The sequence below is a fragment of the Tachysurus fulvidraco genome, chromosome 7, assembly GCF_022655615.1.
Source record: "Tachysurus fulvidraco isolate hzauxx_2018 chromosome 7, HZAU_PFXX_2.0, whole genome shotgun sequence".
Lineage (NCBI taxonomy): Eukaryota > Metazoa > Chordata > Actinopteri > Siluriformes > Bagridae > Tachysurus > Tachysurus fulvidraco.
Genome location: NC_062524.1, coordinates 19,793,734 through 19,810,151, shown reverse-complemented (window position 1 = coordinate 19,810,151; position 16,418 = coordinate 19,793,734). Strand labels below are relative to the sequence as shown.

General features: G+C 34.4%; 1 protein-coding gene across 5 annotated transcripts in view; it reads left to right on the top strand.

Annotated features, from left to right (window-relative positions):
- adgrb3 (adhesion G protein-coupled receptor B3) overlaps positions 1-16,418 on the top strand; it is a 152,177-nt gene that overhangs the window by 82,176 nt on the left and 53,583 nt on the right. For 2 of the 5 annotated variants that reach the window (XM_047816627.1, XM_027174484.2), the window contains exons 3-8: positions 3,424-3,534; positions 5,644-5,805; positions 7,806-7,970; positions 9,877-10,041; positions 14,002-14,166; positions 15,508-15,609. In XM_047816627.1, the coding sequence (XP_047672583.1) occupies positions 3,424-3,534; positions 5,644-5,805; positions 7,806-7,970; positions 9,877-10,041; positions 14,002-14,166; positions 15,508-15,609 (870 nt within the window). The remainder of the gene's footprint in view (positions 1-3,423; positions 3,535-5,643; positions 5,806-7,805; positions 7,971-9,876; positions 10,042-14,001; positions 14,167-15,507; positions 15,610-16,418) is intronic. The other 3 variants (XM_047816628.1, XM_047816629.1, XM_047816630.1) reach the window with 3 other exon arrangements.

Genomic DNA, 16,418 nt, shown 5'->3' with positions numbered 1-16,418 from the left:
AAGAAAGTTTGCACTACTTTTCACAAAACGAATCATTTTTATGAACAGTAATGAGATTTGACCTCTATGTGAATGCCATTTAAAATAACAGGATATTTGCTCTGAAAGTGACACATACAAAGGTATAGCGTGATGAACTTTATAAATTCATGTTATGAATTTGACTCATATGTTACCTTTAAAGTGACTTGAGGGTTTCTTTAAAATGGACATATTTTATGGCTCCAAGATATGAAAAGCTTTCAGAATTTTATTTCAACTCTAAATTTAAGCAATAAATATCAAGTGCAATAATGAGAAATGTATTATAAAAGGGTGTTGGGCAAATGTCTATAATTTCTTGCACTTTACCAATAATAAAATATATTTTATGATAAAACTTCAAAAGCTGTCAGCATAGTTCACCTTTAAACCACAAAAAATATATATAAGGTGCATTCATAATAGTTCTTAAATAAAGACTTCAGTTCTTGTAAGTAGCTTAATGACTGTAAACATTTAGTGTGCTAATGTCTATGCCAGGTATGAAGGTTCATTTCCTATTGAGCTGATTTCACAAGGCACATTATCAGTACATATTAAACTTTTGATCAGGGTTGTTTAGGTAATTCCTGTTATCATTAGGTTTTATAGAGTCAAACAACTATGTGATAATTAATGACTTCATGTGACCACTATAAAAAAATTGCATTATCAGACAGATTTTCCAATTAAATAGCAACATTTAACAATCTCTTCCAGGGTATGCTAATTTTTTAGCTTAACTCTCTTCGGTCCACATGGTCTGTTGATAGTCTTGTATAATGCTACTTAGCAATTAAAAATGTCCAAGAATTGTTGTACATTATTTGTTCATTTGGGTGATGCATGTTCTACTTCACTGGCACTTTCATCAAGAGATCTGGGTACCTCTAAAATGATAATTGTGCTAACAAACTGATAAGTAAGTGACAAACATAAGTGAATGTCAATTACAAAATGAGCATTTAGAGTGTTTTCAGCTCTGCATGGCTGGTTTGTTGTCCAACAAACTCACTTTCATAATTGTGTTTAGCATTTTGATGTGAATATTTCCAGTGTTTCATATTGCTAAAATACGGTGTTCTAAAATGCGTACAGTATGTACAGTCAGGTGGGTAAAGGGATAAAACAACATAGGAATGTTTTCAGCCACTACAGAACAGCTTCAAAAAACCTTGGCACAGATTCTACAAATTTCTGGAAAGGTACTAGAGCAATAAAAACCCTTGTCCCAAAAGCCCTTGTTTTTTTGCTGGTGGAGAGCTGGTGGTTGAGGAGACGGTGGAGAGGCATTTTGCTGACACTGTCAGTTCTCCCATTAGAGGAAAGAGTCACTGCAAATCAATACAAAGATATTTTGATTGAACACCTTATTTATATGATAAACTAATATGTTGGCATTTTCTTTTCTAAAATAACAATGCCCCATCCATAGGGTTCATATGCTCACGGAATGCTTTGACATGTATACAAAATATGTAAATTGAGACAGCATTCTCCTTCACCATCACCAACTGAAGAAAATTCTTGAAAAGTTTAGAGCGCCATCTCACCTATAGCAAGGTACAATTATGCTGTTAAAGACTTGTTAAGGCTTACATGTTTATGTTTGACTAAATAATCCCTTTAGCCAAATAATAGTACAAAAATATTCAGCATGCAAAAAATAATGAACCTGGTCAACCAGTGAAGCCTGAACTACATTTGAGACTGTTTATCTCCATCCTTTGTCTTCTCCTAACCCTTTAGCTTACCTTTATATTCGCCTCTCCAATGCTCAGCTGTTTTTTTTTTATATATTTATACAGTATCTACCTCTTTTAATCAGAAAATTAACTTGGAAAGTATTGGATATGATGTCATAGGTAGAGTATGATGTAAAACAGAAGAGAAAAGGTCTTTAGTGTTTGTCCTGGTAAGTGCATTGTTCTCTTACTGATTTCAAAATGTGTTTTGTCTTGGATTCATGGATATTCTTTATATGTGTACTTAAAGGTGGAGTATAAGAGACGACTCTGCTTTGCTTATTGAGAAACATGTGCCAGTGTTCATCTACAGTATATGTAATCATTTGTTAACATCCACCTTATTCTGGTGGGCATGAAGACTAAGGTGGGAAGTAAAGAAGAAAAAGAAGAAAAAATAGAAGATTGATAAAATCCATATTTTAACACCTTAAATGCCTCACCCCTAACATTGATCATGTTTTTTGTTCCTGAGCTCTAGCATTTTTAATGGTTTAATATGCTCTCTGGACAAAAGCACTACAAGCTCAAAAAAACAAGTTTTTATTGTGGGTTAAATAGATTATACCAGAGGCTGTACATAGGTCAAGGCAAAATGTTTAAACGTAATAATTATAGGGAAATGATGTCTGCAGCCATCCATCTGCAGCCAAGGTGTTACTCATCCTCATTCCTGACATTTGCAATGTTTCCAACATTTTTTGTCTAAAATGTAGAATTTTTTGTCTAAATGAAGACTGTCTAAGGACTATGAAGCAGAAAGATGTATTTATCTTATTTCTGGTTACTGTACATAAAGTTGTAATTCCCAATTGGTGATAGACGCATGGCTGTGTTATATTATATATTGTCTGATGTTAATGATGGATTTTGCATTTTGGAAATATTATCAAATGTTCCAGTGGATTCCTCCATACTGTATATGTATCCACCTTTTCAGCCATTGTTTCATGTCTGGTTATAGGATTAACAAAAAAAAAATGTTTAGAAATAATGCCCCTCTAAAGATGTATGATTATAAGATGTATGAATTAATTGATTTTGTTTTAAAAAATAAACAACTCATAGTAAGTTATTTTAAATAAATGAATACACAGTACATACTTACAGATTCAACAGCACATACTTTCGCTATACTAACTCTGAGTCTTAGCTTCTAATTGCCCTAAAAGTCCTGATCTGTTGCAGAAACTGTGGATCAATATATCATGCACATTATACCCAACCCCTTACCCCCCACCACCCCTCCCCACCCCAACCTCCTTCCTCTGTGGCTTTCAGATGGCTTAGACATTTTTACCTTCATTTCCTACTCTCTCTTTTTTTTCCTCTATTGGGGAAGGGACGTGGGAGGGGTAGCGGCTAAATTATTATCCTGTTAAAAGCCAAAGTGATTTGCATGTGTTGTTATGTATCTTAGATGTGCCGCTGAACTCAGTAATGCTCCCAACATACCACTGAGAAACCTTTGTTTGTTCTTTTCTTTAAAGCTAAAAAGAAAGTACAAGTCAAGCCATTAATAAGTTATCTATGTGTGACCTACTGCCAGTTGCAACACACTATAACTACTGCCAGAATTGTTTTAAGCTCTTATTTGCTTTCTCTCTGAAGATCTTGTATCAAACCTAGTTTTCATGAACCTTTATTCTGTCTCTAGAATTTGGAATGATCGGAGAGCATACTGTAAAAAGCCAACGGCCAAGATCAGTTCATGACACAAAGGGCCAACAGGAGCGAGATGAGTCTGCTAAATTTATGGCACAAACTGGTAATACAATAGTTATATTTCTTTCCTTTATGTTAACTAAACTTAATTTCATCTTAGTCACTTTGCATGCTCTCTTTCTCTTATAATGCACATTTAAAGTGAAGATCATTTTTGTTATATTCATTTTTATCCCTCTTATTTATACCCCATAGAAATAAAAAAGAAATCCTGAAAAAAAAAAAAGAAAAATGCTGGCATATTGTTCAGCAAACTGAATAAGAATTCTAACTGGGTTCTTAATTGTGTTTCACTGTAATTCAAAGAACAGTCTAGCGTTTTTTTACATTTATTTCTTTTCACCAGAAGGAGCTGTAGGTTCTAGCTCGCATGTTGGTCATGGTTATGTGATTGATAAGAGTCATTGAAACAATAAGAAAACTCAACCTTAGTAAATATTGTTTTTGATAATTATTTTCCCCTGAGTGTTTGTTGTTGCATGGGGTTTTTGATATGTTATACAGCATATCTTGGGCTGGGGTTTGCTTTGGTTTTTTTTTTTTTTTTTTTTTTTTTTTTTCAATTCTCTTTCTTTTGATTTATAATTTCTTTTCTTTTACTTTTTTTTGTTTGTTTTCACCATTTGTGAATTGTGTACATCTTAAGTTGCAACCCACTTTGCAAGCTAAACCCTAACTGTGTTTTGCTCATCCTAATTCACCTTGGACTTTTTTAGTTTACATTTACATTTTCCTTTGAGTTTCACCATTTCAGACTGCCCTATCTGTTGCACTGCTTCATTAAAAAAGCAGAAAAAAAGAATAGAAAAAAATAACCAAATTGATCCACTTTCAACCAAATCTTTGATCAGCTCAATAATGCTCTTCTAATTTTTTTTCTAACATTAGAGAAGAAAAATAATAGAATTTTGAATATCAGTGTCCACCGCATAGAAGATATATCATTCACGTCTGACTAGTCTATATATTTTTTATTTCAAAAATTGAAATAAATAAAAAAAAATAATAATGTTATACAATGCATTTTCTTACCTATGACAGGCAGTCTACTGGAAAAAAAATTCCATACTTTTGTTTGCATTTGGAACAGCCATGCAATCGCTCATTGGGGAATTACAACTAATACAATTGTTTATATACAATTGATCCATTGTACATTTATTATTAAAAAATAATACTTTGTCTTTGTCTGACATAAATGTAGCAGCAGTATAGGAAGTCAATAAAGGCCAGTCTTAGATGCATCTTTTATATGCAACAGTGTAAGTCACATGTTGTCCACATTTTCAGTAGTATTTTGAATGTGAAAGTGAAAGTTAACATCATGGTAGCAGTGACTTACTTGCTGTGATCTGCTGAATACAACCGAGGATCACCCCTCTTGTTATATTGATTTTCTTTTCATTTCTTGTCAATCCTGTGTCAAAAATAAATAAGTCAAGAAACTCTGAACTGGCATTTAGGTCAATAAAACTCAAGCATAGTTGAGCACAGACATGATCTGTTTTTTTTTTTTAAATACAACTGTAGTTGCAAACTAACATTCATCACAGGTCATTCTCTAACTTTTGTAAGCCATCTTGCATGCATTCTACATGTTCTATCACATTTAATGCTTTTTTTCTGGTATTAGTTCTGTTTACCTTATCTTCTTTTCTTTGTTTTTTTTTATGTTGTTTGCATGCCTTAATTGTAAATATTAAGATGACATTTAGCCAGTAGTTTTAGATCTGGACATAAGTACCTGCTTATAGTATCTGTTACATGGTGACCAAACGTTCAATACTTGAACTATTATGATTTTGGGTCAAATATAAATTCTTTAAATTATTAATCTGACTTATTTGCAGTAATCTTCATATAGAGATATATGAGGCTGAATTCACTATTTAACATTCTGGATAGTTGCCATATTTTGGCACTCACTCTGTTTAAACATTAAAAATAAAAAAAATAAAAAAAACTTTCAGAGATTTTTAAAGAACGTTTAAAGATTACCTTTCCCACTTAGCATAAATATGCAAATATAATATATCCTGTATGGCACCTTACGTAACTTTTGTTGGTGCACCGCTCCAAATGGCCCTACCCTCTCGGGCTGTTATGTGACCTTGTTGCTGCTTTTAACTGGTGTCACCCTTCTCCTACACAGGTGACCCAGGTGCTGAGGAGTGGTCCCAGTGGAGCTCTTGCTCAGTTACATGTGGTCAAGGGGCGCAGGTGCGAACAAGAACATGTGTCTCACCTTTCGGAACACTCTGCAGCGGCCCTTTAAGAGAATCAAGGGTTTGCAATAACACTGCCCCTTGTCCAGGTAGTGTTAGCCAACAGATGCACAGTGGCACTTCCTGTCTGTTTGCTGAATTGTTATTATTCTTCTCATTTACTCCTAATGAATTTTTCTTGTCATGTCACTGTCATATGTCATGTTTTATGTTTTTTCATCTATTTTCCTAGTCAGTGTACACTAATCATTATCACCTTCATCCACTACACTTTTAACAAATAAAAAAAAAAAATTTCAATTAAAGAAAGTAATTTGTGTTTAAATATAACTGCTCAGAAGATTTTTATTTTAAAATTCTGATCCAAACAAAAATCTCAAACGAAATGATTCTAATATCATAAAGTCACTATCTAAATTGTTTTTGACCTTTTTAGGTGCAAAGAAAAATCTGAACATAACAGAGCAACCTTTAAAGATAGGTTGTTATGTGAACTATTCTATATAATATGAACTAATGTAGTTCTTGTAATTTCCATTTTTGTGAATATGATCAGTTTATCTAAATTAACATAGCTACAAATGTCTGATTTGTAGTTGCCTGGTTACTATGTGGGGGTGGGTGATTTTTTTTTTTTTCAAGAAATTTAAAAAAAGAACCTTGACTGAAATCCTAGAAATATATAAAATTACACTGTGAAAAATGATAAGGTAAGAATTTAACCCTGTCTTTTATCATCATTCTTAAGCTAGTGAAATTGCCACTCACTTGTTTGATTTTTGCACTGAAATGCAATGAAGTGCATTCGTCTTTGGAGTCAAAATTCCTGGAAAACAAAATTATTTTCATGAACAAAAAACATACTGGTGGGTTTACAGCAGTATGTAAAAAAAGAGGAAGAATGCCCCGGTACTGATATTTCTTTGATATATAGCTCTTTTTCTATGTAATTGTGCATATTTTTTTGAATAGGAGTAGTTTTATATGTCAAGAATTTTTGTATGCCAGAAATTCTGAATAAGATATATTTAATTGAATCCAGTGGTAGTGTGGAACACGATATGGCCATGTACCTTTGCTATGCCTGTCTATGCACTTTATATTATTAAATATTGTGCCTTCAACACTCAAATTCCATGAAGAAATTAAGCAAACCATCTCAAATTCCAGTGTCTTTTTTGTTTGTGAGCAAAATGTTTTAAATGTGTTCATCTATTCATTATATAAGTGTTGGAACACTTTCTAAACCCGACCTGCAGAAGTACAGTACAAAGACAGTACAATGACAGACAGGCTGTTGCTCAGTCTTGCTTCAATATTGTAGTCTGAAGCAGGTGATGGTCAGAGGTTTAGTATAGATTCTGATCCACTCTCTTTATAAGTGAGAACCTAGATGATAAAAAAAGGCTTTCTATTTATTTAGCTTTTGATTAGAAACGTTTGAAAGCTTTCTATACTCACTTGGAAATTCAAGACGGATTCACTTGCAGAAATTAAGGACATTGGGAGAGAACATATGCCCTGAGAGTAAACCAAGAGTGAACACACACCTGGGATTTTTGATAACCTATGCCATGGCATGTGAAGAATTTTGAGGTTATTAGAATAAAAAAAGAAAAGAAAACAAAAGCTGGACCATAAGCTGGAAGTTTAGCATAAAAAGAACAGGCTGTGGTTAGATAAAGTCTTCAAATATTATTGAATCGCAGCACAGCCTTAATGAATCAAAGATTCAGACTGTGTTCAAGATGAATAACAGTGTCAAATATTTGTCATTAGGTATTTTTGTACTTTCTCATACCATAGTAAATGCTGTTTTTGTTTTAAATGCAGTTTACAGAAGATGGAAAACAAGCTTTACAGTAAATTTTTTTTTTAATATGACCTCTAAAGTGATTAACACTATAATCACTCTATGTGCATTTTCATCCATTTAACATGTTCTAAGATGCATGGTTCTTTCCTGACGATTTTTCTGTACTACTAAGATGTTTTTAATAAAACGTCGATTTCTGTGTTTAAGTAAGTATGTGGAGGTGGGTGTGTGGGGATGTCCCAGTGTATCTTAACTACTTTCCTGTGTTGGCAGTGCATGGTGTGTGGGAGGAGTGGTCTCCATGGAGTCTGTGCTCTTTTACCTGCGGTCGGGGTCACCGCACCCGAACCCGAGTCTGCACACCACCTCAGCATGGTGGTAGGGGCTGTGATGGCCCAGAGACTCAGAGTAAACTCTGCAACATCGCACTATGCCCAGGTCTGTTTCCTTCTCTTTGTTTCTCTCTGGTGATTGAGGTTCTACTTCCTCAGTTCTCCCAATGGAACTCCTATCACATTTTCCTGAGCCTCCTCCTTCTGTCCACTAGTCATAATACATTCTGCTGCAAAAATCGAATGATCATTCCACAAATGCACGTACTCAAACCTGCTGTCTTTCAAGAATGAGGTGGGAATTAGGCTCAATATGGTGATGTTTCACTTCCAACTTCTTTTGGCTGGAGAAATATATATATATATATATATATATATATATATATATATATATATATAGTTGAAGGTGTATGAATGCATATTTAAGCACTCCAATCCCTAGCCATACATGCATGCAGAGATAAGCATAACTTAATGCTGCAAAGGCTGAAATTTATATTCGGTTTACCAAAGTACCTCATCTTTCAAAGTGCACCAGGCAAAACCTATTAATGTACCATGTTAGGTGCACATTTTGATTGGAAATCCCATATGAAATGGCAAAAATAGCCAATTCAGGAGGCAAAAGATAGCTTGCTGCTTAAGAGAAAATGAGAAAGCCTTTATTCTATTTGAGAACAAAAATGTGGAGACCATTAATATGGCTAATATGCCATTTTATTACTAGGTTTGAACTGTTTTTAATAAAAATGGCAGCTTTCTGCATAATAATCTAGAAGCTGTGTGTTTGTGATATAGTGTATATGTATATATCTGTTAGGACCATATATTAGCTGCCAAATCTGCATGTCAAAACTATCGCAGTTAACAACCAGTATTACAACTTATAAAACAGGTTTTTTCTAAATTATTAGATAAATTATTTCAATTTATAAATTGTTTTAGTGACATCTAAGTAGAACCTTTTCTTTAAGCATTTTGTCATGAATAAAATGAATAAATGAACAGTGACTGAATAAAAAACACGCAAAATTTTCTAAAGTAGACTGCAGGAAATCCACACACCTGGCAACACTGCCTGTATTGCTTCGAACAATACACATGGCACTAATTTACACCCTTTTTTGGGAGGCAGACAAAATCATACGCAAAACTGCCCACGGCTAGCTGGCCAAGGTTTATTAGATTAGCTGCACTTCCTGTTTCTTCACAGAACAGATCTGGTGTTATAGAGATGACGCGACACATGGGGTTGAAGTGAAAATCGCTTAGCTGCAATTGTCCATGAATGGCAGGCAGATTTGTGATGATGAGATTCTCTGTACAGCAAATGCTTGGCTGTGATGGGGTAACTGACAGATTGCGCTCCATCCGATAGCAGACTGCTTTGTTTGTCTCCTTAAAAGCTTCAGCCCATTCAGCAGAAAAAAAGCCATGCAATTAGCAGCTCTTCTCCCCACAGCATCTCTTTTCCCTGTAGACTCAGTTTATTCAGGGCATCTTCTGTTGCCAAACACCATTTTTTTATTTTCATTCATGCTCTTCTCAGGCAACCCCAGCATTTCTCTCAAAGAATTATAACTGCTGAAAAGGTTATTGCATTGCATTATTTTATGAGAGAGAGAGAGAGAGAGAGAGAGAGAGAGAGAGAGATTCTATTTCCCTTTATTTTAGTTTGCCTTTTTTTGTAATCCGACTTATACAGAACGTATAAATAATTTATTGCCCAGAGTTTGCTTTGCATTTAATACAGACTTCATCACTACGAGTGGTTCATATCAAATATCTAATACAAAATAATTCACAAGGAACGTATAACCAACAATATAATAAAAGTATTTCCATAACAGATAAATACCTTAAATACAGTACATAGAATATGTAATAAACAGTCACTATTTACTATATACAGTACAGAAGGCCATGATTAAATTTTTAGATTTTGATGCATGCAATTTTTTTGTGGTCTCAAACTGAATACTATTTAATGTTTTGTCTCTGGCCGGCTCCAGTGGATGGTCAGTGGCAGGAATGGAGTGCATGGAGTGATTGCTCAGTGACCTGTGCCAATGGGACGCAGCAGCGAAAAAGGCAGTGCTCAGCTGCTGCTCATGGTGGTTCAGAGTGTCGCGGCCACTGGGCCGAGAGCCGAGAGTGCCACAACCCTGAGTGCACAGGTAAAAACTCTTGGATTTGAAACTTCAACAGATAGAGACTACTGCAATTTTTTTTTAGTTATTATTCTTCATTAAAGAAAGAAAGTGAGCAAATAGAAAGTCCTTATATTCAAATCATAATATAAATAATAATTATGTACATGATATATGTATACGCATCTCACAATAATGTATAGTGCATTGTGGCAATAAGTCAGTTTTTAAAATCATTAAAATAAATATGATTTTATATGAAATATTTTTTATAAGATAATAAGAAGTCCTAAGAGGCCATGCATTATTAGCTTTTGTTTTATTTGTTTTCTTATCACTTAACTTTCTTGTGATCTCTTCATAAGAACATGTTCTAGAGACAGTAAAAGCGCAGTAAATAAGCATCATGGACGATCGCATTGGCTTTTACTTTAATCAGGGACTCATGTGATTGACAACTTTCACATACGTGTCAGGCACTTATGAAGGAGGCTTTGATGTCTGCATCTTTATCCAGCTGCTGTTTCTGAAAGCACAGTTAAACTAGCAGCAATATATTTTAGGGTCGTGGCTTTTAGATACTTAGCGGTAACAGAGCTAAAAGAAGAAAGCAAGCATCCTCAAGCTCTTACATCACAGAAAAATAAATTGATACAAAACATTCTTCATTTTTTAACATATCAATTGTGCGACAAAACGAATACAAAATAATTGACAGTATTTATGAGAATAAAGGCTTAACATTTTAATAATCCATTGCACATTACAAATGGGGAACATGCAGAGATCATGAGAAACTTAAGTTGTCAGGACAAAACAAGAAAGAAAAAATAGAATAATGCATGGACTTCCATAAGATAATGATAAACATAGTAAATCATTTTTATATGTAAACAATTTTTAAATGCTTTAAGAAAATCATCTCCTGAATTGTAAGGTTGATCAGTAATTATTATTTTTTTTTTCAGATTACAAGACATGTTTGTTTTAAATTGTTATATCCATTGTTTAGCCATAGCATTAATACCAAATGCCACATATTGTGCAGGTTCCACTTGCCATAACAGCTCTGACCCTTTGAGTCATGGACTCTATAAAACTTCTGAAGCTGTGCATGTATGTTGTAAGGTGAGATCTCTTTGAATCAAACTTGTTTGACAGTACATCTCGAAGATGCTCGATCAGATTGAGATCTGGGGAATTTGAAGGCCAACACCTTAAACTCTTTGCCATGTTCGTAGAATAGTTCCTGTACAATTTTTTGCATTATAGCAAGGCACATTGTCTTACTTAAAGAGCACACTTCCATTAGGGTAGGCAATTACCATGAAAGGTATACTTGGTCTGCAGCAGTGTATAGGTAGATAGTTTGTGTCATAATAACAACCAAATGAATGCCAGGACCCAAGCTTTCCCAGCAGAACATCATCCAGAGCTTTAAACTACCTCTGTCAGCTTACTCTTCTTCCCATGGTGCATCATGTTGCCGTCTCTTCCCCAGGTCAGCAATGCACATACTGTACTGTACAGACAGCCAGGCATGCTGTAAAATAAAAGTTGATTCATCAGACCCGTCCACCTTCTTCCACTGCTTCATTGTCCAGTTCTGATGCTCACGTTCTAGTTGTAGGTGCTTGGCATGGGCACGCTGACCAGACTTTGGGTACGAAGCCCCATGCCTAGCAAATTGCGATGTGCTGTGTGTACTGAGACCTTTGTATCTTAGCCAGCATTACATGTTTTAACAATATGTGCTACAGTAACTCTGCTGTGGCATTTGACCATGTTGCTGGTTCACCAGTTGTCCTTCCATAGAAGACTTTTGGTAATACTAACCACTGCATACTGGGAACACCTTACAAGACCTGCTGTTTTAGAGATGCTCTGACCCATCTAGCTATCACAATTTGGTTCTTATCGAAGTCACTTAAGCCCTTGCACATGTCCGTTTTTCCTGCTTCCAACACACCAAATTCAGGAAATGACTGTTCACTTGTTGCATAACATCCTATTCTTTGACATGTGATATAAGATCAATGTTATTCACTTCACCTGTCAGTGGTTGTAATATAATGGCTGCTCAGTGTCTGCATTAATATACAGTAATCAGGTGCATAAGTCACTTTAAGTCACTTACATATCTTAATCTATCTGTTGCTAATGTCTTGGTGCCACATAACATAGTCCCCCTCCAGAGGTCTTGTAGAATCCAACCTGTTTTGCTGGCACATGATCCATCTACACAAATCATGTTTTAAAAAGAAGCTAAATATATTCAGGTAAACTATATGCAATATGTTCTCTATCTGAAAAGATACCACAAAAAATCTCACACTCATTTTTTTGCCGTTCTATGTGATGGTATTTCTAATATTTGATTTATAATTAATGTGATAACAATTAAACTTTGATCCGCAGCCATTTGTCACACTCACCCTCAATAGAAAACATTATTCTTGCATATTATTATGAAGTAGGAAATCTGATCTTTAGATTTCAGATTTGTATTGCACAGAAGTGTATCATATCAGCAGCATGAGAAATGAATATATCATTTCTCAATGAAGAGCCGTATCCTAATGTTGAGTGATTTTCTATGCAGCAGGTAAACTGAGGGTGCTTTCACCTTTTGGTTCATTTAAGCAGGTAACAACACTGCAATCAGTCAGGAGTATGTTTAAGTGCCTGACTGAGGTGATGTCAGTACTGTTCTAAGTGAATTCTAGTGTGGTTTGATTTCAGTGAATGAATTGATCCCTGATTTGATCCAACTGAGAGTGATCCCATTTTGTCATGTGTTATGGGTAAGCAGCACTGCAGGTAACATTTTTTCCTATAATGTTAGCTGCTAAACTAACAATCAAGGCCCAAAAGTGCAGAGAGTTAATGCTGCAAAATTGTACAGTGTTCTGGACATTTGGAACAACAAACAAAATTCAAAAAGAAATGTTGAAGGCAAAATACAGTATTTTAAACTGGTTATTCATATAATTGTCTAATTATCCATTTAAACACTGAGTCTGTGTTTTCTGTGCTCAGATTTTTGTGATTTCTTTGCACACTTTTTCTTTTTGTTTCAAATCCTTTGCACAAATTTCTATTGCAAAATTTTTGACCAATAAATAAAAGATTTTTCAAGACATTTTCAAATGCACTGATAATGTGCCTGGTGAAATCAGCTTAATAGGAATTGAAATTAAAATATAAATGTTGATTCAGACCTGGCATAGACATTAGTACACTAAATGTTTACAGTCATTGAGCTACTTACATGAACTGAAGCCTATATTTTAAAACCTTTATTTAATTATTATTTTTTTTATGGTTTTAGAAATAAATAGGAATTTTAAATGGTTTAGATTAAAGGCAAGTTTTTGCATTTCAGGAAAATGTTTTATATAAAAAAAATCTACTTTGAGCTTTATATTAAAAGTAAACATGGAGCAAAAGGGTGTCTTTATGTATGCTTAAGTTGTACATTTTACGTTTGTTATTTATCATAGCACCATAACAGGGCCATCTTTTTAAATGCAGAATTTTATGCTATTCGTTAACACACCATAAACTATGCTGACAGCTTTTGAAGTTTTATCATAAAATATATTTTATTATTGGTAAAGTGCAAGAAATTATAGACATTTGCCCAACACCCTTTTATAATACATTTCTCATTATTGCACTTGATATTTATTGCTTAAATTTAGAGTTGAAATAAAATTCTGAAAGCTTTTCATATGGAGCCATAAAATATGTCCATTTTAAAGAAACCCTCAAGTCACTTTAAAGGTAACATATGAGTCAAATTCATAACATGAATTTATAAAGTTCATCACGCTATACCTTTGTATGTGTCACTTTCAGAGCAAATATCCTGTTATTTTAAATGGCATTCACATAGAGGTCAAATCTCATTACTGTTCATAAAAATGATTCGTTTTGTGAAAAGTAGTGCAAACTTTCTTATTTGTGTGTGTTTGTGTGTCACAGCAAATGGCCAGTGGAACCCTTGGGGCCCATGGAGTGGGTGTTCAAAGTCATGTGATGGAGGCTGGCAGCGGCGTGTACGGGTGTGCCAAGGCCTAGCTGTCACAGGGCAACAGTGTGAAGGCAATGGAGAAGAAGTCCACAAATGCAGCGAGCAGCGTTGCCCAGGTAACCATTTGGACAACAAGCACCGGATTCAGTTATGCTCACAAGAGCAAGGAAAGCTGAATGAAAGCAGAGCGTGCAGATAATTATTTGGGTTCTGCGGTGGATTATTATTTATTTAAATGTACAGTTGTGCTTAAATTTTGCATACCCTAAAATAAATTGCTAAACAATATCTTCTTCTTATTTATTTATTTATTTATTTATTTATTTATTTATATATTTATTTTTAGAATTTTTTCTTATTTAATGCATATATGAAGTCATTAATTATTACATAGTTGTTTGACTTCTTTATAAAACCTAATGATAACTGAAATCACCTAAACTAGTTTAAATATCTTTCAATAGGAAGCTGAAGGAAAGCAGAGTGTGCATCTAATTGTTTGGGTTCTGCAGTGGATCATTATTTATTTAAATGTACAGTTGTGCTTAAAAGTTTGCATACCCTAAAATAATTGGTTTGGGTTATTTAAGGATAGTGCACACACAAACTCATTTATCCAATTATCACACACTTGTTTGACATTTTTTTAAAAACCTAATGATAACTCAAATCACCTAAACAGCCCTGATCAAAAGTTAACATATCCTTGAATATTTGGCCAAATTATAAAAACACAGGTCGACACAAAGAGTTTTAAATAGCTATTAAATGGAAGTTTCCACAGCTGTAACTCATTGTAATTGTAATTAGACCTCAGTATCATTTGGAACTTTGGAGAGATCTCATACGTGGAGTTTGTGCAAGACAAACAAAAGATTTACAGGAATTGGAGGCATCCAAGAAGAATGGTCAGCTTCACCACCTGAGAGAATTAAGGACCTCATGCACAATTATTACAAAAGACTGCATGCCATCATTGATGCTAAAGTGGGCAATACACAATATTAAGAACTAAAGGTTTGCAAACTCTTGATCATTGACTCTTGACCATTCTGTTATGCTTTACATATTAACATATAGTCCTATAAGAAAAATTAATGTTTTCTTTACACAATGGTACACATCTTGCAAATTATCCCAAGGTATGCAAAGGCACAACTGTATGTAAGGAATTTTGTCCAAATACATTAATTAATGCACGTAGCCCTTCATTCAAACTTCCAGATTTTTCCTATTTTTTTCCTTATATTCTGTTTCTTTTTTGTTTGTAACATTAACATAAGCAATAAGCATTCGTTCTTATTGCTACACTGCAAGAAAGCACATCTAGAAATAATTAGTATTCTTTGCTTGGGAATGACGGTTGTGTCACCACATAAAACATCAATTTTCTGTATTTTCTTGTCATGACTGTAAACATCTACTTAAATGTTGACTTTCTGTCTGCTCTTGTGTAGCTCCCTATGAGATTTGTCCAGAGGACTATGCAGTTTCAATGATGTGGAGGAGAACGCCATCTGGAGAATTAGCCTTCAATAGATGCCCACCAAATGCCACAGGTAGGAGGAAGTTTAATATTTAAGATAAAGCAGAAATCATGAATGTGTACTGCATTAATAGAGGATGGTAAATGGATTTGAACAGTAACACAGTTATTTAATAAAATTTTGCTTTTACTGTGTATAAATCTAAAGATACTGTATATAGTAACTTAACTTTTTTATTCTGTTACTATACTTCTCTAAAGCAGCTTTGAGATAATGTGAATTGTTAAATGTGCTATGCAAATAAATTGAATTGAATTATAAATTTAGTTTGTTAGGATACAGGCATGAAGATGATACAAATTTAGGTAGACGGTATATTAAGTGCAGCTATTAGTAGTTTTTCAAGGCCACAGTTAAAGGCAGGGTCTCCGATTTTTGAAAGCCAATGTCTACATTTGAAATCACCAAAACAAACACACCCCTAACCCAAATGGGGCTCACACATACATACGTAACCCATTCAACGAATGGAAAGAAATGTGTCTTTATCATAGCTGAAGGGAAGAACAAGCAAAACCAACGTTACTCACCGATCGAGAAGGAAAAAAGCGCCTTGGCGTCTTAAGTAAAGTTGAATTTCCCAAATCAATAACTCCTGAGCTAAACGCTGTTGCTACAGAAAACGTGGTTGTAGCTGCCTCTCTACATTACTACGATAGAAAAGAGGTGTTAGTTGTGTAGTAAAAGCATTTATTAAAAGAGTTATTGACTCGGAAAACTCCAATCTGTGAATATGCGCCAACTTCCCGCTCCTTCAGTTCTCTCCAACGCTGGAAAGCTGATCCTATATTAACACGTCATACTTCTTGCCTTATCGCCTC